This window comes from Platalea leucorodia (genome assembly GCF_965183815.1).
Source record: "Platalea leucorodia genome assembly, chromosome: 7".
Lineage (NCBI taxonomy): Eukaryota > Metazoa > Chordata > Aves > Pelecaniformes > Threskiornithidae > Platalea > Platalea leucorodia.
The window spans coordinates 45,681,089-45,706,557 of NC_138829.1; the positions used below are offsets into that span (position 1 = coordinate 45,681,089).

The 25,469-nt window shown below is 46.7% G+C and overlaps 1 protein-coding gene across 1 annotated transcript; it reads left to right on the forward strand.

Moving 5' to 3' along the window:
• Positions 1-2,134: 2,134 nt before the first annotated feature.
• On the forward strand, positions 2,135-23,900 carry SLC39A13 (solute carrier family 39 member 13). The gene is made up of 10 exons (XM_082317231.1): positions 2,135-2,209; positions 9,098-9,397; positions 9,849-9,962; positions 11,662-11,783; positions 13,012-13,164; positions 18,482-18,571; positions 18,941-18,991; positions 19,220-19,352; positions 19,486-19,585; positions 21,097-23,900. Exons 2-10 carry the CDS (start codon positions 9,130-9,132, stop codon positions 21,170-21,172), a joined length of 1,107 nt encoding a protein of 368 aa, XP_082173357.1. The 5' UTR covers positions 2,135-2,209; positions 9,098-9,129; the 3' UTR covers positions 21,173-23,900.
• Positions 23,901-25,469: the final 1,569 nt, after the last annotated feature.

Below are 25,469 nucleotides of genomic sequence, written 5' to 3' on the forward strand. Positions count from 1 at the left end.
TCTGTCTTCATGGGTGCCAGTGAGCTATAACGGGTTTACATTTTTTTTCTGGAAAGCTGCTTCATCATTGCCCCACTCTGGCAAGAAAGACACAAGATACCACAAAGATTGTAAACAAGGGTAAGCGTTGGAGACACCCAAGTAAAGATGTTAGAGAGGCAAGAACATCAGTTACAAGTCAAAGAGAACTGGATATATGGTGACTGGTTTTGTTTGTCTGCCTTTAAAAGTGATCTGGGTTTTTTCTCCTCACCTGAGGAAATAATTCAGTAAAGAATACAGAAACCTATATGTCATTTTCAGAGAAATGAGGCTGAAGCTGCTCTGTGGCTTTTGGACCCAGCCTGCTGGACTCTGATTTTGCCATACTGATCTCCAGACTATCACTGAAAATTCACTATACAGCCACCAACTGTGAACAAGCTCCATTCCATGCACGGTGTATTAGCAGCTGCCACCTGATGACACGAGCTACCGAGTGCACATTTCATCCAGAATTCTTCCTGTGCTGCCTTACGGTGGCATGTCATAAAAACTGAAAGTCTTGGAGTGAAATCCTACGTCACTGAAGTCAAAAGCAAATTCCCACTCATTTCCCTGAGACCACGATACCACTACTGATTGCAATAGCCTGAAATTCTTAGTGTGGCTTGGTTTACCTGAGGAGGTGCCTGTTGTAACTGTGATAATCAAAGGTATGATCCCACAGCCACTGGGGCAAGGCTCAGGAAGGCTGATGGTAGGCAGGCAGTAGAAAGGCGGCTGTGGAACACAAGAACCATAAATCTTACAACTTGAGAACAAAACGCAAAATACTTTTTCTTTAAAAATTCACTTTCAGAATTCAGCTTCTTATATAAACATTCTGCTTGCAAGCGAGAAAGATGTAACTTTTCTTAACCTGCATTTGCAGCGCAGTAGCATGTAGGATTGCGTTCCCGTTACGTGAATGCAGAAAGAGCGGCTAAACCAGTGCGGGCGACTGGGGCTGACTTAATTCCTAACTCCCGCTCCAGGGCATGACATTGGTATGATGTAATGAGGCTAGGGTGAAACTGTAGAAAGAAGTGTCAGCATCAGCAATGTCTCCTTGGGGAATGGGATTCATTCCGAAAATTGGAGTGAGAAACAAGCTCTGTGTCTCAGGGAAAATGGTAAGAAAGAGATGGAACTAAAAGGTACACCAGGAAGTTTTGGAAAGTGTCTGTACTGGAAACCACATAGCTCCAAACTAGCTCAGCTTGTATGAAAGTAAATCCTTGTTCTCCTCTGACCTAGTTTCTTGAGCACATGCAGTTTCTGCAGATCTCTGTAAGCACCGTGGATATTCTTCACCCCTAGTAGTCACGACGCTAGTGCTTACGGAGCTCTGGGGTTACGTGTGTGGCATCATGAAGGTTGTAATGAACCTGTAAGGAGGAGGCAAATCTCTTTAAAAGGCATTGTATCTTAAAACACTTGGAGGCTAAGTCCTACAGGAGGCTGCCATACTTCCTTCTGCTCTAACAACTTCCAGAAATTCTGCTCAAAACCAGGTTTCCACTGTGCTCCGTCTTTACACGTCTGTAGCCCAAAGAATTTATAATCCTATTAGGCAGATTTAAAAAAAAAAAAAAAAAAAAAAGATCTCGGTAAGCATATTCTAGAAAGACAGCTCTCCCACAGCATGCGTGTTTCTGTCCCGCTGCCCAGAAGCTCGTACTGGGGATGTGTAAAACCACCCCGCTGCCCGTAGGAGATGCGAGCTGTAAAGGGCCGTTCGCAAGGACCTGCTGTCTGCGGGGCAGGACGTGCGCCTCGGGGCCCGCCGAGGCACCGAGGGCCCGGCGGCGGAGCTCGGGCCGCTCCCCCTCGGCCGGGGCTGCCGGGGCGAGGAAGGGCGCGAGGCCCGGCGCGGCCGGGCGAGCTCCGCTTCCGCCCCGCTTCCGCCCCGCCGGCGGGGCCGGGGGCCGCCCCGTGCCGCGGGGCCCTGCCCGCCGGGGGGGCGGCAGGAAGCGCGCCCGGCGCCCGCCCCCCCGCGGCGGCGGCCGGAAGCGCGCGCGGCGGCGGGTCCCCGCCGGGGCGGCGGCGCTGGTGCCGAGGAGGCCGGGACCGACGTGGCCGGCCGGGGGAGGCGGAGCTGAGGGGCCGCCGGGCGGGGCAGATCCCGCGCCGAGCCGCGGCTGGATGGCAGCGGCGGCCCGGGGCACGGCGGCGGCGGCGGCGCACGGTAACGACGGCTCGCGGCCCGGGAGCGGCGCAGCCGGGGGCGGGGGGTCGCCGGGCTGCCCCCGCTCCGCTGTTGCGGTGGCGAGAGGGGCCGGCGGGCGCCGGGTGCGGCCGCGCAGCTCGGCCCCGGGCGGCGGCGGCGGCACAGGGTGAGCGGGGGCGGCGGCGGCTGCGGGCAGCGCTGCCCGCAGCGGAGCCGAGTCCGGCACCGGCAGGGTCCGGCCCGGCCCGGCCGAGCGCGGGGCAACTTTGGGAAAGACGGGGGAGGGGGGGGCAGCGCCTGGCCGGGCCGCTGCTGCCGGGAGCCGTGCCCCGGCCCGGCGAGACCGCGGGCTCCGCGCCGCCCGCTCCCGGGGCCCCGTCTCCCCCCCCGGGCTCCCGGGACCGGTGTCCCCCCGGTCCAGCCCGCCTTTGTTGCAGCTTGCCGGGGGAGCAGCGCCGTGTGGCTGCCGCTGCGGGCGTGCCCGGGGCTGGGAGCTCAGCCCCTGCGGGACGCAGCGGAGAAAGTTTTGGAAGTCGCTCCTCCGGCAGAGGATGCCGCGGGAAGGTCTCGGCGCCGGGGCTGCCCCGCTCCCTGCCTGCCCCGCGGGACGCGCGGCGCGGGGAGGCGTCCCGTGCCCCCGTGTCCCCGCTCTCCCCGCGGCAGCCGGCTTCGCGGGCCGGCCGGGGTCTGCGCGGCCGCGGGGGCACACGGAGCCTGGGGGGCAACTCGTGTGCTGGTCCGGCGAGGTGCGAGAGCGGGGTTAGCGACTCCCCCCCGCCCCGGCAGATGCGTCTCCCTTTGCATCGGTCAGCATTCCTCTGGTGGGAAACCCGCGCTGTCTGTGCCATCAGACGCCGTCCCCGGGGATGTGAGAAACAACGACAGGAGCGGGGCCGCCGTGTTAATCGCCTGCAGATAAGAGCTGTGCCGGAGCCTGGGCGAGGGCTGCGGCACCGGGTGCCGGCCCGGGGGGGCGGGAGCGGGGGTTTCTGCCCGGCCTCTGCCTCGGGCTGCCACGGTGAGCGGGCTGGGAGGAGAGCAATCCCACCTAGCCCTGGGGGGGAACGCCACTGCCGGAGCCGCAAACTTTCCTCTTTCATCCTGGGTGGGATGGGGAAGGAGTCGCTGTCTCCCAAAGTACAGTAGTGTTCAATCAGTGTTTTAACTGCCTTCCTTGCCAGCTCTTAGGTTTGCCCGGGGTCTGTAATCTGTTCTGATCTGCGATACCCCGTTGTTCTTAATCCTGTGCATCTCCGGCTTTTAGCTGCGCATGCTGTGATGTGTGTGATTTGCAGAAGTGCGAGTCTCTGTGCAAAGTGTTTTTTTATGAGAGGGATGGGGGAAAGGGGAAGGGTCCCACCAGAGCAGCGCGTTCCCTAAAGATGGACAGTGACTGAGAGAGAAGGGAGTGCTCGGAGGGTGGGGGACTGGAGACCTTTTGTGCCTCTGCCGAGGTCGGGGCTTCCAGGAGGAATTCAAAGCTCTCTGCAGGGCTAATGGAGGGAGGTGGCTTGTGGAGAATTTTTTGGCTGAAAATTATGCTTCCTCCCTGGAAAATAACTTTTTTCCATTCCATGCAGTGCTCTTTTGCAACTGTAAGACCAGGCAACTGGTTTCCAGGGAAAACACTTATAAAAAAGCCTTTTCTTTTTCATTTTTTTTCCCCAACAACATCTAAAATGTCATTGTATGGCAATGAGCAATTGTGCTGAGACAGAGATGAAGCTGTGTGGTCTGAAAAGGCAGTGTGTCTAGGAGGGGAGGAGGCAGGTTGCTGCAGGAATCGTCGTCGTGTCAATATTTTATTTTCTCTTTTCCAATAGGTTTTCGCCTTGGCATTTTAAGTTTTGTCTGTGTTTTCTCAGGCACTGCCTGCTACAGAGGTGCTCAGTGAGCACTGTGAGGTGGGGGAGGCCCCAGGAGCCTCCCAGGAAGGGGGCAGGAGCTCTTCTTCTGGCTTGGTGTGCAGCCTCCCCCTGCCCCGACTCAGGGGTGTGTAAATGGCAAATTCTCATTTGTTTCTTCTTCCTGAGCTGGGAAGACCTCAGGGTTATCCCAGTCCCGAGGCTGTTGCAGAAGGAGCTGAGCAGACCTGACTCCTGAATGCTCGGCTCGGAGACCTGCGCAGGACACGTGGTGCTCTGGAGAGTGCTGCCAGCCGTAATGGTGACCAGGTTCTCATCTGGCTCGGCTGGGAGCTGTGATCCCAAGCAGTGTCATTGTCAGAAATGACAAGTAAATGATATTTCTCTCCCATGCATGTTCTTAAATAGGCCGTATACCCTTCTTGAGAAAAGCACGTCTCTATAAACCTGGTTATACCTCTGCCTCATAGTGCCCACAGACTTCTCTGAGAACCTGTAGGTGCTTTCTCTAGAAATTTCTCAAGACCTTCTCTAGCTGGGTTCCTAAAACAGATGCTATTGTCTAAAATTAGGGGTAGGGAAAGACTTCTTCCACCCTCTACAATTGTAGCAGCAGGGTATTATTTTCTCTCTTGAGCTTTTTTTTTTCCTAGGACTACATCTTGACTGCTCCTTTTCTTCCCCTTAAATATTTGTCTAGGAGCAGCTAGTTTGAATTTAGAGACTTCACAAACATTAAGTAAACTTAACTCAGGAGGAGCGTGTACTAATGAGATAGAAAAGCAAAGGGGCTACAGAGATAAAAAGTGCATTTTTTAGAGCAAGTGGTTACAATATGTTAGGAAGAAGCAAATGCTGGGAATATGCTCTAAATAATTAGCTGGGCACAAAGATCAGTTCAGGTGTGTCCTGGATGATGCACCAGGTTCCTCGTAGATGTTTTATAAGCATCAGGAATTTATTGCGTGAGATATGGGGATTTTCTTGAGCCTGTCAGGCAGCACAGGTGTGAAGAAATGTACTGCTTTTCCGTTGTGTGAGTAACAAGAGAAGACAGACCTGTGGGCCACGGAAAGTTGACTGACACAAATGCGAGTTAGAGGAATCAGTTTTCTACCCCTTTATGCCCATTTATTTTCCACGACCGTCCCTTTTTGGAGGAACTTGATCCCTTTCGCTGCTGGAAGAAGGACATGAAGCCAGGTATGCAGCCTATTTTCAGAGCTCTGGACATGCTCTTTGTCCTGTGTGCTACTGCCTTTCTCTGAGATTTTGGTCACTTAGTCTCAAAGACCGTTTCAGGTTTCCCTTGGGGCAGATGTGGGCTGTGAGTGTGGAGAACAAGATGGAAGAAATGGACCTGTTGCATCAGTTGCAGTGATTTCTTTTCCAGGCTTTCTCAAAAGCTGTTAACTTTGTGATGATGGTGTTGCAGAAGAGGCCAGTTTGTGCCACTTCCCATCATGGCCGAGCTGCAGAGAGCGGTGGTTTTGCTGTGCGTGTTTGTTGCCTCTTCATAGGCATGTGGTGGTTGTATAAATCCTGATTTTTTGCTCTGCTCCTCACAGGAAGCTGTTCTCAGTCATTTTCTAGGTCTAATCCTGTCATAAAGGAAGAGGATGTCTGTCAGGCCCACTCTGGGTTTGGAAGGGGTGCCTGTCTTTTTTTAAAGCAGGAAATTCTCTAACTGCAGGTTGTTACGCGGCAGGTAGGAAGCAGGGAGAAGGCTGTGGCTGGTGTAATGTGCCTGAAGAGTCCCGTCACCTCCCTGTGCAGATGCTTTGTGGCTGATGGCTTCAGTCTGTATGGGTACTCGGGACAGAAGAAACCCTGTTTGGTTAGGGGACAGCTAACATTTTAAGAGCTTCCTATCTTTTTGGTGTGCGTGGTTTTCTTTTTTTTCTTTTTTTTTTTTTCTTTTTTTTTATTTTTCCCCAAGAAGAAATTTGGAGGATTCTGTGGCATAGTTTTACCATAGCTTTGTGTGTCTGTTTGCATAGCTGTGGGGGGAGCCTGAATCCCAGTGAGGGGAGCCAGAGGGCCTGGCAGTATCCCAGGTACATTTGTGTGGTGGAGCGGGGCAGAGGGTGGCATCTGTGGCCCATCAGGCTCTCCCTGCAGTTGTTACTAGTGCTCCGAGCATCAGCCCAGCGCCTGTTCACTTCAGTGCCTGAGTTGAATTGGTGTGTGAAGTGCTGTGAGAGACGAAAATGTCCCTTGCTGCCACCCCCCCTTCCCTACTGTTTTGAAGTGGTTGTGCCAATAGTGATTTACAGCTGAAAACCTGCCCCCTTTGGTAGAGTCCTGCTGGTAGAACAAGGATCTCACTGGCTTACTTGAACCACAGGTGTAGGGCTAGAGGGACTTCACGAAGGCCTCTACTCTTCATAATGAAATAGCGTCTGCATCAGGCGTTTATTCTTTTTCTCAAAAGAAAAAAAAAAAAAACCAGTGCTGGAGTTTCTGCATCATAGATAACCTGTCTCAGTATATCACAGCTTTGGCACTATGTAAATTTGTTTCTTTGTATCCAGGCTGAATCTTGTTTACCTTTTGAGCTGATGCTACAACATGGAAGAGTTGAGTGCTTTCCCCCTTTCTGGTGACTTTTAATGTATGCAGACTGTTCTGTTCCCTTCAGTGTTATCTTCTTAAGACTAAACACACCCAGGTCCTTCAGTCGTTTCTTCCAGGTCATGCTTTCTACACTCTAATTTTTGTTTCTTTCCACTGGAAGGTCTCTGATTTTTGCATCTGTTTTATAAAGAAGAATATATGAGGCTGGGTGCGGTCTGCTGGATAAAGTCTCATTTGTGCGGAGTGGAACAGAATCCCTGCTTCTGTGTCACACCTACGATGTAGCTACTAGTATGTCCCAGGATGTCATTTGCCTAATTTGTAGCAGGCTTATGTTGCTGGCTTGGAATTAATTTCTGAATCAATGTAATGCATGTATGCTTTTTTTTTTTTCTGGCACATCGGAGTTACTGTTTTGTCATGTCCATTTGATTTTTTTTTTTTTTTCTTAGTGTACTGTTTTGGACTCATCTTTACTAAGATTGGTTTGATAGTATGCTGTAGGTAGATGTAGGGTTCCTGCAGCCAGATCAAAACACCACAATCAGATGCCACAAAATCCTGCGCTAGTTTGAACTTGCTATGTTGAGGGATTATTTTTCTTGTCAAAAAAGAAAAAAAAAAGTGATGAGTTTTGTATGGGTCAGTAGAGTTTACATATGATCAGACATTACCTTGCCACAAAAAGTTTTAGTGGTTTTTCCACAGCTAGCCAAGCCAGTGTCTTCATTGATTCCTTCTTGCATCCTCCCTGCTCCTGATGTCCATGGTCACTGTGCTTGGAGCTCAGTGTCCTCCTTCATGGGAGCCATGGGACCCTGTCCTTTAATTTTCTTTTTGGTTGCTCACTGCAGCTGGGCCTTCCTCCTGCAGTGATTCAGTTCAGGGACTGAAATTGGAAAAGGGCCAAGCCTTTAAAAAAATAGTTTTTCCTGCTAGTTTGTTCTGACCACGCTCACTCATGGAGTCAGGCATGAGCATGGGGAGGGGATGCTTCATGGGGGGGGGACGGGGGACACAAGGGGCAACACTGCCCATTTCAGGTGCAGTGAGCCCTTAGATTGGTTCCAGTGCCCTGGATTTTGTCTTGATAATTTCAGGCTCCTTTCTGTCTGGCTGTTACTTAATGCTTTGCTATCTTTATCACTTTCTTATCTTATAGGTAACTACAAACTGATCATTTAAGTTGATCGAGAATCTTTCAGAGGATTGAAGTTATTGGTCTGTAACTTCTTAAGTCTTCTCCCACCTTTTTTTTTCTTTTTATAAAGGTAGGTGAGGCATGGTGCTTCTCCAGCCTTCTGTGGCCTTCCCATATTCCTGTAAATTTTCAAAGATGGTCACTAACGCTTCAGAGATTACTTTGACTGGTTTCTTACATGCTTTCAGGTGAATGCTGTTATTCCCTCTCAATTTTCAGCTGTCTTGTGAACATTTGTTAAGCCGTTCTTTTCTAACTTGCTCTTTTCTCCCATTTCCAAATTAATTTTGCTTGTCACATTTCACTTTTTCTTCTGGAGAGTGAAGGAGCATTTGTACTTCAGCCTTTGTATCATTGCTTTCCTTTCCTGTTTGCCAATGAGAGTGTAATTATCTTTATTTTCCTCTTCTAACATGCCCACTTCTCTCCAGTTTTCTGGTGACTGAAGAATTCTTAGTAACAGCTGTGCTGATTTTGACTAAGACACCATCTAACCCGGTGTTCTTCTAGGAAAGAATAAAGATAGGACAAATATATATGACATTTTCCAACCGCTCTTCCAGCCCCCAGCTCCTTTCAGATAAGGGGATTTCCTGAGTCTAATGTGAGCTGTCTAACCATGAACAATCAACAGATTTGTCTTTCTAGTACTTGTCCTGTCTTGGTTGAATCCATGTAAAATTTTCCATAATTTTTGGAGAAGTACTACCACACAAGTTACCTGCTGATGAAGAGTCACATTTGCTTGTTTTGTTTTGAAGCTCACCCTTGCTGGCTTCATGTGATGGCTGTTAGCACTTACAGCTGAAGAGACGGTGAATAATCTACCCCTGTTCACCGTCTTTATACCACTCGTGATTTTACGGACCTCTGTTATGTTGCCTGTCTTGCATCCTAATTTGTTACATGGATGCTGCTCCATGGCAAAGAGAAGACTTATCTGGGTAGCATCTCTGGTCAATACCTTTCTCTGAAGCCTCGGGACACTGAAAGGCAAGGACAAGGGTACTTGGAGTCCTTGTCCAGTCCACCTGAGGGGAGATGCAGATGTCTCGTGCAGTTTCATACACCCGACAATAAACAGCCTCTGTGTCCTTTAGTGCTGTTTTGAAATCAGGAAGAGTTTCATATGTTCCATATTGGGGATGCATACCTGTGCTAAGATGCTGAGGGAGGGGATGGTGTGACTGAGGCCTTTCCTCCGGGATGGTGGGAGGGAGTCTCGGGCATGCTCTCAGAGCTGCTCTCCCCTGCTCTTTTCAGAGATCGGCCAGCCTGGCTGAGACCACTTAGCGATGACAAAACAAAAGCTTCTGCTTGATGGGACGCTCTCCTTGTTTCTGATCGTGGCTTGTGAAGCTCAGCAGCTCCCGAGGAGTCATGTTGCTGCTAGTTCTGGTCCTCTGTGCGAGAAGGAGGCAGAGTCCTGGGGAAACCTTTTCAGCAGCGAGCGGCTGGATGCCTGGATCTGTTCCCTCATCGGTTCATTTATGGTGGGGCTGAGTGGGGTCTTCCCCTTGCTGGTGATCCCGTTTGAGACGGGAGCTGCTCTACGATCAGAAGGTAAGCCTGCTACCTGCCTTAGCCTTTCTGAAGCCAAAAGTCCTGGGTTGTGACTGAACGGCACAGTGATGAACAGGACCTTGTCACAGAAATACTATCCTTTACAACAGACAGTCCATTCCTGGTGCTTTAGTCCGTACCTGGAAATTTGATAGGGAGTCCTTGGACAAATGCAAGCCCCGGACAGAGCTTGTAAAAGAGTATTGTTTGTTTTGCACACCGTTTGGTCCAGGACCCTCCCACACACTGCTGTCCCAGCCAAGTGGTGCAAGGGCTTTTTCTTGCACTCCAGCTGTTTGTTTTGTGCTCTCTCCTTTGAAAGCTTGCTTTGCAGATGCTTCCAATTTACGTCTCTTTGTGTGAAATCTCAGCTGGAGATGTTTTGGTTCCCGGCTGAGTTGTGATCAGTTTTTGTTTCTTTTCTTTTTTTTTTTTTTTTTTTTTTTTTTAGCTGGATCACACCGTTTGAAGCAGTTGTTGAGTTTTGCAATTGGTGGACTACTGGGGAATGTGTTTCTGCACCTGCTTCCTGAAGCCTGGGCCTACACATGCAGTGCAACGACAGGTGTGAAAGCCATATGTGCCTAGAAGCAGTCCATGCTATGCCTACTGCTACATTTTTTGAGTCCATTCCATCTTGAAACCACAAGACCAGCCAGGCTGGGTCAGCCCAAAAACTGGTCTAGGCTGGTATTCTCTTTCAAACAGTGTGTAAAAGCAAATGCCTAGGGAAGGATGCAAGAACAATAAATACACATGTAATATTCCATCTTTGTACTCTGCAGTCCTCCAAAGATTTTGAGATTGGAGGCTTCCTGAGTTGTCCATGGTTTCTTTATGTTTAGTAACTTGCAATGGATTTCTTGTCTATCAACTTTTCCTGTCTTGCCTTGGACTCCTGTAAATATCTGTTGATCTTCTTTTGTCCTTTCTGTAAAGAAAGGGAATGCTTCTTTAACCTGATGGGAAGTTATGAATGTGTGTGTGGTCTGGTACATGAACATGTGCACCATCTCAGGTGGGGATTCTGCCCCATCAGATGCATCTCGTCTATAAATCTGTCCCTATAACAGTGTTACTCCTAGACCCTCTTTTTTGGGACTAACTGGGGCCCCTCCGCTGGGTACTTTGATCAATGGGGGCCCAAATGTGTTGCCCCCTCAATCTTTGCTGAAGGAGAAGTCATGGAAAATTGTCCATAGAGCCATGACTAAGGTGGGGCAGGGGGAGAAAAAGCAAATGCAGGTGACAGAAACCTGCGCTCACCAGTGAACTAGACACTGTTTGGGTTGGGATAGAGCTTGTGGTGTTGGTATATCTCCTTCACCCCTCAGAGAGCCAGGGTTGTTGAAACCTGTAGTGACCGTATCTCTCTGCTTCAGCAAGCTGATAGCATAGAAGGCAGCTGCTGCAGCATCCCATCTGTCGATAAACTAAGAAATCATTTCCCCGTTGAAAATGTGAAAGAGGGAAAAGGATGCCCTGGGTTTCCCAGACTTCCTTGCACCTATGTCCTGGGATTTCAAATCTGCTGGGCCTTTGGTCCTCTTCTTCCTCATGGCTCTGGCACTGCCGGCAGAACCTGTCGTCCTTTTTTTCCCCTTTCTACAATGGTTCCCAAATGACTCTGTCTTCCTGCTCTAGCTTGTTTGCTTCTGCCAGGCTGTCCTGAAACATAAAGGTTTCCTTGACCCATGTAGGCCCTGTTACAGAGTCGCTCTGTTCTTCCACTGCAGTGCAGTCTCCGCTTCTGCAGCGAGGCTGAATGAATGATTATCTCACAGGCTTGGCTGTAATTGAAAAGAAAGTTTATAGCTTTGGGATTAATAACTTGCCCAGGTGTGGCAGAAAGGGGAAGGTGAGTCTGTAGCTCCACTAATGGCAGATTTCATGTCAGGGCTTGCTCCCCAGTAGATACAGCTGCATGATTTTTGTTGATGTAATCTTCACTTGCCTCTGGAGCTCAAGGAAATTCCCAGTGTTGTCAGGAAATATTCTGGATTGCACTATTTAAGCAGAAGGGGTGGGGGCTCTCAGTCTGAGTGTCCTGAGATGAGGATGTCTGTTAGATAAGAATGATCAAGTTAAACTAATTTGCTGTGAGATATGTTTGCTCCTTATTCCTCGCAGGAGGTGTTTCCATTGTTGTTTCTTGATTTTTGTCTTGGAACTGCCGGTTAAACTGTATGGGGCAGGGTGGGTTCACATGTGGGAAACCACTGTGTATTTGATAGTGACATGAAGATTTCTCTCTTATTCCTCAGGAGAAGGGCAGAGCTTTCAGCAGCAGAAGCTTCTGGGTCTCTGGGTGATCATTGGTTTCCTGACCTTCCTGGTGCTAGAGAAGATCTTCTTAGAGAAAGAAGAGAAGGAGTGCCCTGGTGTGGTAAGTTAGCAGCCAGAGGGGAGGGAGTGCTGTTATGTTTGGAGCACTGTACTAAACACCTCATGTGCCCTATCTGACAGGCTCAGCAAGTGATCCTGAAGCTGTGAGTAGCTTGTCAATGCCCTTGGGGAGCTTTTTGCCACTTCTTTGACACTGGGCTCTAGAAGAAGGTGTTTCATCTCCAGGCTTTGGTTTTGTGGTTTTAGTTGAGATTTCTCATCTCTGGGCTGGTTTTGTTCTTGATGTGGTATGTGTAAAAAAGAGCTCCCCTTTTGTGGGGACAGGGAGCTGGAGCGCTCTGCAGGTGAGACTCTTGCTCAAGTAAGCTTTGAGGGATGACAGCTTGCTGATGCATGTTCCGCAGCCATCGTGACTCACTCGCCTTCTGGGTCCTCAGTCAAGACAAAGAACAGCCTTCTCCGGAAGGTGTTCCTCTTCTTGGGTATGGCCTGGACCGGGTGTTTCTTCGGGCAACTTTGAGATGGTTGGCCAGGTAATACTAAGTAGTGGTTCAGAGGAGAGTCACTCAGCTGCAAAGAGGCAACGTAGACAGAGGTACCAGAAGGTAATTCCAAGAGAGAGGAGAGCAGTTAGTCCTCAGGCATCTGCACAACTCCTAGAGACTGTTCAGTCCTTGCTGTGCTGTGACTTTTGAGAGGTGAAACTGCAGGTCAGGCACTGCATAAGAGCAATTAAGTGTTACTTGGACTCAACATGAGACTTCAAAGTCTGAAAGGAGCTTAATCTTCTCATTTACAGAGAGACTAAATTCTGAGCAATCCCAGCTATAGAATAATTCTCTAGACTTAATTATTCTGATGCACTGGGGAGAGCAAGACTCTCTTTTTCCCCCATCCCCTGCCCAGATGGAGTTGTATTTCTCTGGACAGCAGCTGCCCGCAGGAGTGGTAGGCTCAGTCCCTCATCTTTCCAGTGGAACCTGGCTCATGCCAAGGGAGTGTGACTCCAATTCCTCTTCTCTCTTTCTACTTTCCTTCTCTTGGTGATTGGGGAAGTCTTTGTTCTTGTCTCACAGTGCAGGTGTCACAATGCTCTCTGAAATCTGTCTCATTTCTGGCAGTTGTCGTTATTAAACTGGGGTACCAAAGCTGCTGATTTGCATTGTAAGAACAAAAGGATTAAGGGTGAAGATTGGATTTCTGACCCTGATTCATGGTCATTCATCACTGACAAAAAGGCAGTGACAAGTTGTTTTCCCCTAATTTAGGGCTGTGATTCCAAAGGACTAGCTGGAAAGATTCCCAATGGAAGTGGCTACCCCCTGCTGAAGGTGGCAGGCCAATCCCAAAGAGCGGGAACAGGTTCAACTCAGTGTAATGGGTCCTCTCTCCGGTCTTGTCCAACAGACAACAGAATCAAGGTAAGAGACCCACAAACTGACCTTCACATCTTATGTTTTCGGGGCACATATTTTAAAATTCAGTCAAGAGGATGAGTTGTCTGTGGAAAGAACTGTGCCTGGGTGAGGAACTCGGTGTTTGAGTGAGTTGTGCTTAATTTTGCTCTGTCAAAGTGTCTGTCCAAGTCACAGCAGGGAGGAAGTAGCAAACTTGGAGAAAATCTGCACTGCAGCTTATGCAAAAGAGGAAAAGTCACTATTGTGAAGGCATAAGTCTGATGATGTGCGTTTTGGCTGAATCCTGAGAGCAAAGTACAGTACTTTGATATTTTGTTACTCTATATCTTATAGTCATTATATCTTTATTTGCTTAAATTTTTGTGCCATGATTTCTCTGTTCTCTAGTGCTTGCGTTGTACCAGTTGTGAGCTGCATGTTTCCTTTAAGGCACGTTTTGGAAGCGTTTTGACAGTTGAAGCTATCCACTGTAAAACTTAGAAGTTCAGTTTCTCAGATTAGCAGTTTACCTGCTGCCAAAAAGGGCTTCTTGTCCACTTCTGCCTCCAAACCTGTATTTCCCATCACTTCCTTTGCACTGGACCTCATGTGACCCCACAGCGAGCCTATTCGGGGAGCTAAACAGGCAAAGAATTAGCTTTTTTTTTTTTTTTCCCTGCCCCCCATAGGTTTGTTTCTCTCCTAATTTAACTTCTTAAATCAGCTTGGCGTGTAGACAGGCAGCCTGTAGTGCTGGGATAAAGGACATCAGCAAGCTCATAGCATTGGAGGTGGAGGAGGGAAAAGGAGTACTGTACCATTGGGCAGTGGCTAACCTTTAGATTGGCTTTGCTTTCAGTTTTATGTTACTATCTTTGCAGTGCAGAACCCCCTGTTTGGGTGAACATTACAGGCAAGAGAGTAAACGGCCGCTTTGGCGAAGGAGGGCCTATAATTTGAGTTTGAAAGCCCATAAAAATGTGCAGGATTGTAGAGAGTAACTATGAACAGAAAGTGTGTTGCATGAACTGGCCCAAACCTGGATATGTGGTCAGTCAGAGGCTCTTCAGCCTGTCTATTTTAAATCTGTTTTGCTGTAACTTCATAGCTCTTGCTACACAATGTGAAAGATATGCTGAGGTCACTGGGTATTTTTGATATCTGTCACATTCATGTAGTCTGTACAGAACACTGCACAAACTGCAAGGTTCTGCGTTGGTGTTTCTAGAGGTGATAGTGGTGAAGAAACCAATATTACTGGGTTATGAAACATTGTGCTATTATTTTAGAAAGCTTTACATAAGGAACTGTGGACTTAGAGGATGGTTAGTCTACCCGTGATTTCAAGTAGAAATGAAACACTCATGGAGGACACAATTGCTCAGGGCTTGGTCCTAATGTAAAAAATAATAATGTAGTTAATGCTAATTGATATGTTCTTATGGAAGATAAATTCTTGTCAACCAGACATTTTTTCCCTGCCTTTTATTCGGTCATAAAATTGTTTGATAAAGGTAATGACAGTGGCAAATGTAAACAAAACATAACTTTTTCCTGCATTCTAATAAAACCAGCACTGCACGAAATCAACTTTGCTAATATTAGCTGTATTAAAAATCAGTTATTCTGTATTATCAACACGGACTGGATTAATGCAGCCCCTGTCAAATCTGTGTGCTGGTGGTGATTTTTCTTGGTGAATATTAATGAAAATAGTGTGTCTTCACATTTGCAGATACTACTATATTACTTAAATGGCACATTGTGACTGCCTGAGGTCAGTGATACTGGCTAAACGAAGTAACTTCATCAAAAAGGCTGAATTTTTAACATGTTTTGATACATGCAAATATTAAGGAATAGATTAAGAAAGAATGCAGATCATGTTTACAAGAGAGGGACAGTTTCTAGGAAGTCAGTGCCTCGGAAAAAGGTATAAGAATCACAGTAGGAAATTGTTTGAACACATTCTTCCATTATGATGCTACAGCCAGGAGGGTGGGTGAGTAGGAAATAGTATGTAAGAGAAGAGGCAAATGTTCCTCTTTCTCTGTAGCTGTAATGAAACAGCTATCTGACTTTTTCCAGTAGTGTTTTTCACAATACCCAAAATATTACTGATGATTTGTAAAGGGATCAGGAAAGAGCTGAAATAATTATTTTAGGTTTGCAGTATGTGATAAGAAGTGGTTTTCTTTAGTCTTTAGCTCTGTAGATGTGATAGATCAGGGGTGACTTAAAGTATGCAAATACCCATGTAAGAGGCATGACGAAATTTGAATAGTTGAAGCTATACCAAACAGTAGCAGATGAGAAATCAAAGACAACTCTGTAACTGAGGGTAACTTGCCAGTGGACCAACCTACCTTAGAGACATAGTAGATTCTTTGTCACGTGTGGGCTTTAAGCTGTGATTTAAGCTGCTTTCTACAAGGTACGCTATAGCTTCAGAAACAATGGGCTTCGTGCAGAAATTGAATGAGATTCTCTCAGTTGTGTTATGTAGAAGGATTTTAAAGCTAGAAGGGCTCTCCATGGTTGTCTAGACTTAACCCGTCTGTTCAGTCTTATAGACTGTTGTCAATATGCATGAAATAGAAACTAATGAGTTAACGTGTGTCATTTTAACTTTCTACCTTCTGAGCATATAGTCTGAATATTTTAATAGTCTTTCTGGTGGGGGGAAACTATTAAAACTACCAAGATATTCCTGCGTTGTTAGCCTGTTTCCTTAGGCAACAACATAAGCAGTCATTCCATCTGTCTGTCCATCTGTTCTGCCCTTCATTTTCAATAACTTTTGAACCCGTAATTAATTTTACTCGACTTCAAGAGAGGATAGAAGTCTTGAGGGTAATCAAATTTCTGCAATTTCCATAAAACTCAGCATGAGGGTAGAGGAGGAATGCAAACTAATGCCCTGTTGAAAAACTCTGGCAGACCTTAGATGTTGCATGCTGCTTGGCAGGTCCGCCTGGTTGGCAGAGCAGCAGGTAAGGCTCACTGCCCCTGCCTGGTGGGGAAATGGCTGTCAGGCAGTGCAGAGTGGGGAAGGGGCGTGCAGGGAAACAGTGTGGCTGGAAGTGAGCAAAGTAGGTCCTTGCAAAGAAAAGAGAGAAAGCCACAGCAAGCCAGACTTCTTTGGTTCTGCTATTCGCTCAGTAACTTTTTTTTTTTTTTCAGAAAACAAAAAGGGAAAGGTACTATTTAAATGAACAAAGTCACCCTTTAGGACTTAATGATTAGTAAGCTCTAATCAGTCGTCCTTTGTCCATATATGTCAGAACTTCTGCTCATTAGCTGCTGCTGTAATAATATGTCCTAGCTTGAAAACTGCAGGTGGGAGGCTTCCTTTGCACCGAAACATAGATCAGTTCTGTCCTGCATTGCAGCCTTTATTCCCTCAACAAGTAAAAACATTGTAGAATACTTTTTGCCTCGCTTATTCTTTCTTTTTCCCTGTGGCACATGGGGCCCTTGCTGATTTGTAGAAGTATGTTTTATTGCATAGTGACATTAATTCTGATGCATGAACATAAACACTTCATCTGGCTGTGCTCTTTATGAGCAACGAGAACATCCTATTAGGAATTCACAGAATGTAAATGTCAGAGGCTCATAACTGTCAAATCAACCCAATTTATTTCTGAGCACTCCAAGGCTTTGCTTCTTTCAGTGACAGCTTTTGCCCAAGCCACTGACAAGAAAAAGTCATAATGTTTTAATCATGAAGTCTATTTTTTCCCTATACGGTGGTATGGAAAAGCATTTTTGTGTAGGACTTATGTGAACAATTATTATTAGCCTGTGGGGAAAATGCAATCACATAAAATCCCAACATGAAAAGGATAAATTTTAGACAGTCATATTTGACTGAAAATGAGGAATGAGAAGTAAAACTACTGTGTTCATGAGTCTGCCTGCATGCATCCCTTTGTTCCCCTTCTTACAAAAACATTGAGGGAACTTCTGCATCCATTGTGGAAATGTTACTTAGTTATTACTTCATTGTGATCCGTAGTTAGGCTTTGCTTAATTCTTTATTTTCATATTTAATCAATGCACTTTTAAAAGTTTAGAACCTATAAAGATAGCCTCAGACTGTGCAGTAGAAGTGCCCTGCAGAAAGGTGGTGCTTTGGAGAGAGAGACTTGACAGAAAGCCCCACCTGAGCTGTGGCATACAGATGGCAGGAAGAAAAGATGCCCCAGGCAGAGTTTGATAGAAACAGGGAAGAGCAGAAGACCGAAAAGGGCTCATGAAACTCATCAGCACTTGTGTTTTTCCAGCTGAACTCTGGCACCTGATGCTATGGTGAAGTAAGAGGTTAATGCCTCACAGTTTCTAGACAGTCTCTACTTGCTGGATGCTGCCCTATATCTGGAGTTAATGTATGCCAGGTTAGTTCTTGCAGTCCAGAGACAGCCTGATGTATTGGCTAACACCTGGTTTGATAATAATTTAAGCTGCAGTGCCGTACAGTGAACTGCAGTATCTCAGGATCCACATGCAGTAGTTTTTGTTAAATCTAATGCAAAAAAACCAAAAACCTGTGAGCAAAAGAGCTGGAGTGGTACCCTTATAAATCACTTCAGGTCAAATACTCGGAATTTGTCTGGGGATGACCACAGTAAGCATGATAGGGAGGTCTAACATGGAGATGGACTGACTTGTGAGGAAGGAAGCTGCTTTATGCTCATAATTTTAAGAAATGCGTTTATATGCAAATGCATATACATGCTATCCAGCCTTCTAGTAGGTGGTTCTTTGGTGACTGTCATCACTATCTTCTCTTTTTATTCTTTGTTAAGAGAAAGCAAACCCACAAGGACAAGCTTTTTTAGTACAATGCTTGAAGATTTGTTTAGTGTTAAAAAGCAATTTCAGCAGCATTTGTTCTGTTGCATTGTTTTTGCCAGCTTTCGAAGAGGAGATATTGAACAGTTGGATATTAAAGTACGTGACTAGAAGACAAGGTCAGGTCATATTTGAAGCCAGTCGCCTGTGTAAATTAGTCAGTGTTACCTAAAATTGGTTCGATTTAGAATCAGATATATTCTTGCATTTTGTCTTTCTTCTTTTTCCTTTCTCTTTTTCTGTTTCTAGAGGTCTTTGTCATTTGCATAAGATGATTATCCTAATCTCAGCAATACTTGCCTACCCTAAAACTTAGTTTGCTCTAAAACTGAACATAACATTTACTTTGTACTTGAGCACTGACATGGTTTAAGATCTTCACCAGATCTGATCGTGGCTCTGTATAACCTGTGTCTAAGCCATGTGCGTTCTTTTATCTTGTTATGTCTCTTCCTTTACCAAGGGCTCTTCCTTCTCTTTGCAGATTAGTGGATACCTCAATCTGCTGGCCAACACCATTGATAACTTTACGCACGGCCTGGCAGTAGCAGCCAGCTTCCTGGTTAGCAGAAAGGTAAGGCTTCTGCCACCAGCTGTGTACTGAACTGGAGAAGCCAGTTCTCAAGTGTGATGCAATATGCAAAAAAATCAAAGATGTGAGGAGTTCCCTCCTATTTTCTGGAAGTTTCTGAGAAAATGGAGACTACAGTAAAAAGCAACCCTATCCTGACCCTCTGATGCAGAGCTTCATCAAACTTGGGGCATGTTAGTCATTTGTACTGGCATTAGGGGAAGGGTTAGCTCATCTACCCTTTTGTCGAATAGTTCTGAATTCTGAGTAACAAGTCTTAACTTGGAGAAAGGGGCCTTGACATGCTGGTGAAAGTCTCATCTGTCAGAGCTGGGGGGCGGTTTCCTAATCACCTTCTCTCCTCTGCTGCAGGTTGGGTTCCTAACCACAATGGCCATTCTCCTGCACGAAATCCCACACGAGGTGAGAGGGCTTTGTATCCTGCCATCACGAGGGCTTACAAGGGTGCTTCCTCTACTAAGAGGAGGCTGGGTCTGGTTAACATTTTCTTGTCCCTTTGAAAGCTGCTCCCTCTGGGAGACTGGCAACATGGAAAACTAGAAACAGTTTTGAAGCACTGGTCTTGTTACAGATGGCCTTTATGACTGAGAATGTTCATACTCATTAACTGTCAGCTCTTGGTTTTCTTAGGTTGGAGACTTTGCAATCCTCCTTCGGGCTGGCTTTGACCGCTGGAGTGCAGCCAAGATGCAGCTTTCCACAGCTCTGGGAGGGATTCTAGGAGCCTCCTTTGCAATTTGTGCTCAGTCACCAAAAGGAGCAGGTAAGGCTCCCTGGGACCTCTGTAGGAATAGGAGGGGGGACCTATCATCCCCATGTGTGTATCTTATTTCCCTTCTCTGTTCTCTCCCATAGCTTTGTCTCAGTAATAACAAAAGCTTTCTGTATTTGTGCAGGGGAAACGGTAGCCTGGATCCTCCCTTTCACTTCTGGAGGATTTCTGTATATTGCCTTGGTAAATGTTGTGCCTGATCTCCTGGAGGAAAAGAATCCTTGGTAAGTGCTCCCTCCTGTTCTGCTGCAGCAATTCTTGTTGCCAGGGAGCAGGGATATAACCCTTCCCCATGCCTGTTCTGGGAGCACATGAATGCCAGCTTTCCAAATCCCATGGGCAAGGCTGGAATCTGGATAGACTGCTGTGCTAGCTGTTGTGTTTATGGGACTACAAAGACCCTATAAAACATGAGAACCTTCAACTGGGTCAGTCCCGAAGATTGTGCTAACGCAGTGTAGCATGGCCAGTTAGAGCAGGTTGCTTGGACAGATGTCCAGTAAGCTGACCTGTGCCCCAGTCTGTCTTGTCAGCTTCTGGCACGTACTTGTTTAGGGACTGTCTGAACCAGGCCCCCATAGGAGTGTATGTGTGTGTGTCTGATAACCACATGTGAACCTATCCTTCACATGCTTCTCTTGTCCCTTTTTGACCCTATCCATTACTCTGGGCTTCTGCGATCTCCCTTTGGCAGCAAGTTTGCATAGTTTGACTGCACTGTGTTAAATGGTGCTTCTTATTATTTGTTTTTTAGCCTCTTGCTTATTAATTTTGATTAGATGTTGCTTTATTGCTGTGTGAATATAAAATAATAGTTTTCTTCTCTTTGTCATTCAGCATTTCATAGTCTCTTATTGTATCCCACCTCAGCCATCTCTCTTCTATGCTGATATATATATATGCTGGTATATTTGGCCTCCCCTCATTTGTATTATTCTAGTTTCTCACAGCCTGATTAAGGCTGTAGCAGGTCCAAATCCAGCTGTCCCACAGTAAAGGCCCTCTCAGATCTGCTGGGAGAGCTGCCCCTGAATGTTCCCTCCTATTTTAGTTGTAATGAGACAGGTAACTTCAGTAGTTTAAATAAGAAGCCTTGGCTCACCTAGTTCATTTTGACTGAAACAGTTAAGGAAGCACTCAAAAAACCAGCTCCACAGTTATATCTGAGGAGGGAGGAACCTCTGGTGGAGAAATGTTAATGACCAGTCAGGAGCTCGCTTTTGGGTTGGTAGCCTCTTGTGCTGGCAGAGCCGTTGGCAGCGTATGCAGAGGTGGTAGGTGCATGGTCATGTCAATCCAGTATAAACCTGAGACGGTGCTAAAAGGATGGCAAAATTCATCAGCTTTTTTTTTTTTATTTTCATAACTGTAGTTGTTAGCTGGAGGTCCCTAAAATATTTGTGAACATGCTGTGCAAGTGATGGTTCTCTTGTGAGGGAAAGGACAGGAATAGATACCTGGGTAGCTGCAGGACTGAATCAGCTTAAATTGATTTTGAAACCTGAAGTTGGGCCTTGCAGCTGAGTGGAGCAAATACCTGTCAGTTTACAGACAACTTCTTTGCTTGGGGTGCTGGGAAAGAGTCTTCTCAGCTGTGTTAGTGGCTTCATACAGCTGTTGTGTTCTCCTTGTGGTAGGTTCGGAAGGGCAAAGAACAAACCATTTGTGAGCCTCTATACTGCTGCCTATTGGGATTGGTCTGTGGCTCCTCCTAATTTTGCTGTTTCTTTCCCAGGAACTCCCTGCAGCAAATTCTGCTCCTGTGTACAGGCATTACAGTCATGGTGCTACTCTCGCTCACAACCGAGTGACCTCTGCGCAGACCTCATGATGCCTCCCAGAGCCACCGCAGTGACTCTGAGCTGTTACAAAGCAATAAGGAACACTAATGTTACTTCCCGTGTGTGTGCGTGCAGATCTGGCTGCTAGTATGAGAAGCAGGTGAGAAAGAGGTCTGGGTGTGCAGGACTTCGTTCCCTGGCTCTCCTATCCCTGTTCTGCTAAAATCCACACATCAGGGCTTCCTTTTTTTTGGGATTTTTTTTTTTTTGTGGAGCAAAAGATACAGTGAGCAGAAATGAACTGAACAACTGCTACACAGCTAATGGACGTTTCATTTGGTTCATTCTGATGGAACTGCACCTCCCAAGCTCTTGAGTGAAAACAGCAGAGGCAATTCCTGTAGCTGATGAAGAGGAAGGACTTTTCCTACCACTCTAAGGGCTGGAAGCAGAACAGGGATGGCAAAGCAACAATAAACTAACAGCTTTAGTCAGAACTCCCTACCCTTGAGAAGTTACGGTGCTATGAGACAGAGGGGAAAGGACCCTTTCCAACTTGATCTCCAGCTTTTCATTGACATCACTTGTTCCTAAAGGTATTATTAGCCTCAGCAGTCCACCTCTTTGGTGTATTTTATATTTGTTGATGTTGAAATCGAGCCAAAAGCTTGAGGCACTTTAGGATAGGTCACTACAATTAAATGGCTCAGCTTGGAGATTATTTGCCTCAGCCCTAACCACTCCAATAGCCAGCACAGCCTGTTTATCTGAAAAATGGTCAGTAAATGTTTCATCTATTGCCATGCCGTACTACCAGCTCACCTACATCTGGAAGGAAAGCCATGTAGTTGTTGCAACTGAGCTCCCTCTCCTCATAGCCATTAGTTGAACACGGCCCTGAGCCTGCTCTCGAGACCTGACTCACCTACCATCTGCCCCACGCCACGTTTCAGAGCTCTCTTGAGGTGTAGGGTGTTAGCCCTGCCTGGCACGCTACAGCAGCCCGAGGCTGTCACGGCAGAGGTCTGGGCAGTTTGGGCAATAGTTGGACACTACAGCCTGGCCAGCAGCCGATAACCCCTGGTAAGCTTTCCCTCTGTTCAGTGTAGACTATTTAAGAGCATGCTATAACCAAAAATATAGATGGTAGCCTATTTCTGGACTTCTTACCTCACAGTGGAGTTAGTCTGTTGGGGATGAATGGGTAAGAAATAATACTGACAGCCCTTAAAGGAAGGGGCGCAGCAGCAAATAATACCGGAGGGAGGGTGAAATGGGAAGGGTGAAACTGCTGGTGAAAAGGTTTTAAAAAATGGGTCTGGAAAAACTGTGTGCTAAGTAAGGAGAGAAAGGGATGTGAAAGGGTGACGATAAGTGTGCTTTAAGAGGAGGTTTCTGTTGTGTGACTCTTGGGATAAAATTTTTGGCAATTTGAGACCAATAAAAATAAATGACATTTCTAGTGCTTTGCCCACATCCCAGCTCACAGGGCTGACCAGGCCGTCATTCCACAGGGATGTTTTGTTGCCACAGAGATGTGCAGAATTACTAGACCATCCCTTCTGCAGAGCTTATCCTCGCTTTGCTTAAATCTGTTTAAAAACAGGTCTAATTGAACTAGCAGAGTCATTGGAAGCAGAACAGTTGCCACAATGTGAATCGCACCAACTCAGCTCTGTCTTTAAACAGCTTTTGTAAACCAGTGCAGCTCTCCAGTCTGCACAGGGCCTTATCAGGAGGGCGATTTGGGTCAGAGCAGCGAGGCAGGTATGCTGCCCACAGCAGAGGCATTTACTTCCCTAAGAGATTCCTGAACTGTTGACACAGTTCTTTTTTTATGACAGCTCCTGTCCTACTTTTCAGAGAGCGCTGAAGAGCTCATGCTTGCAGTTCTCTCTGCCCAGGAACTGCTGCCTAAAATTTTTTCAGCTTTCCTTACCCCAGGCTTACATCAGTAACTAGTTTCACTGCAACAACGAGGGAGGCTTAGTGCAATTTTTTTATTCCTCTTTACAAAGTTGCCTTCCTTTGCCAACTACTGCCTCTGTCATTCAATTGTCGCAAAGTCCAAAGGTAGCATCCGAAGGTAGCATCTGCTTCCTGCTTTCCTGGAAGGACGATTAATGTGATTAGCCTGCAGGGACTGAGGGAGTATGCTAACCCTCTCGTTCTAGCTTCGGGGTGCTTTTTCCTCTCCTCCCCTTCCCCAGGGACTGAAGCTAAGCAGACCCTGTAGCAGGGCTCTGGAGGAAGCGGGCTTGCACAGAAAGATGTGCCTGCTGTTTCCCAAGATGTCTTTCTCAAAATGAAGCTGGCATTTAAGTTGAGGCATTGCCAGGTGAGTGCCCATGAGTTGGCGTTGTTGCATCAGCACTGAGCCTTGCCAAGACTGAAAACCACAGTCAGGATTTTGTGCTCAGCGTTCAGGAATGCGAAATGGATGACACTGAAGAAAGACTTTCTGAGTTGTTTTTCTTGGCTGCTACCACGGGCCTGGACAGTCTGCGGTTCTTGGGAAGACACCCTGGTAGGAGGTAGCACAGGGCTTGCGGGAGGGAGGGGCTTGTTAGTTTTCCACTACGTCAGCCCTGGGGCTGAGGACGGAGAGCCTTGGGAGGGAATGGAGCATCGCTCCACCACATTTGTCACTTTTGGAAATGCAGAGAGAATTGTATTTTCTAGCTCTATTTTTTCAGCTACTCTTATGCATTTTCCCCCTTCATCTGTATTGGTCTGCTCTGCATGGAGACAATAGAGATGAAATAAATGGTTTTCTGTGTGGGTTTGTGTTTTGTTTTGTTGAAGCTACTACTTCTCATTGAATTACAAATTCAATTCAAATTTCATTTGAATTACAGAGCACTATCTCTGGGTTAGGCTAGAGAAGTGTGGGCTCTGTCTTGCCCTCCTTTCTGCTCCTCAGACTTCCACAATTGAAAGAAAAGGTTCCAATCCAGTTTTCTGTTCCTGCTGCCATGGCACTGTGGGCCTGGAGCGGTGTGGTCTGATCATAATTCTAGGCTGCTGGTCTGGGTTCCCTGAAAAGCATCACCAAGTGAGTCGCTCCTCTTTGAGGGGAAAGCTTGCATGGTAACTGGCTATCCAGAGTTTTGCAACCATCAGTGATTTTTTTTTTTTTTTTTTTTTTTTAAATCTAAAAACCTCAAGGCCTGTCTGATATCAATTAACACTACGCTGGTTACATGCCATGTGGGACAAAGGCACAGTCGTCAAATGTTGTGTGTAGGAATTGCCCAGAAAGGACTAAAGGGATTTTCTCTACCCTTCAAAAACACGGGTTCAAAGCATGTCTTATGCCACTCTTCATTTGAAAGATTTTCAGCCTATGAATACCGAATGGTAGTACATGGTGCTCAGCTCTTACCGGCAGTCTTAAGAAGAAGAAAAACCATAACCCAAGAGCTGGAAGAAGGTGAAGGCAGGTGGGTGACCAAGGGCATGTCTTCATGGTCTGGGGGCTTTACCAGCGGCGTACATTTTAGAATCTGTCCCTGGCTTCGCTGTGCTGCACTCTTTGGTTCTGCTGGTATCCCTGCCTGTGGGGCTGTGCTGTGAACCTCCCTCCCCCACCCCTTTTTCCTTCTCAAAAGTAATCAAAAATAACAGGGATTAATCAGCTGCCTGGTTCACAGGCTCCACAAAGAGTGGCTCTGACACAATCGCAGTGGCACGGAGGGGAGAACAATTGGAAGGAGGCTCGTACATGGGAGCTTTCTACGGTGATGGTCTTGGCAAAGCCCCTGTCTTCTGAAACTGTAGCCTGAGGAAATGACGTAGAGAGTAGGGTGCAGATTTCGGAAATGTGAATATTCAGATCTTTCCATGAAAGAACTGTTATAATTGAAGGATTTTTCTGTGTTATCTAGAGCAGTGACTGTATTGGAAAATCATTTTTTCATTCTTGATGTGGAAGACTTAATTTAGCTGGTATGTGTAAGAAAATTCTTTTGACAGCAGCCCTTTCAATTTGTCTGCCCTGAAGGCACTAATGTGCAGCTGCATGGATGGTAATCCCATCTGTCCAGTGCGAACTGCTGAAGAGGATCATGCTGCAATGTGGTTAAAACAAGTTTTGTCTGTGGTTGCTGCACGTTTCCGCCAGGCATAGCGCTGCGGGGAGAGCAGCAGTGCCCTGTTCTGGGCAGGGTCCCGGGGAGAGGTGCTGGGGAGGGCATTTAGCTTGCGCTCGGTGTGGCTGAGAGCGCAGGGAGTGACAAGGAAGGATCGCAATCTCCTGCAGTTCGAACCATTGCTCCTGAGAGACAACTTGAAGTACTTTTAACAAGCAAAACGAAGGATTTTAAAA

Excerpts from the sequence above, each read along its gene's own strand:
- SLC39A13 (XM_082317231.1), top strand. The coding sequence starts at position 9,130 with ATGACAAAACAAAAGCTTCTGCTTGATGGGACGCTCTCCTTGTTTCTG. Across the intron at positions 11,784-13,011 it reads AGAAGGAGTGCCCTGGTGTG|GGCTGTGATTCCAAAGGACT; the intron begins GTAAGTTAGCAG and ends CCCCTAATTTAG. Across the intron at positions 18,572-18,940 it reads GCTTCCTGGTTAGCAGAAAG|GTTGGGTTCCTAACCACAAT; the intron begins GTAAGGCTTCTG and ends CCTCTGCTGCAG.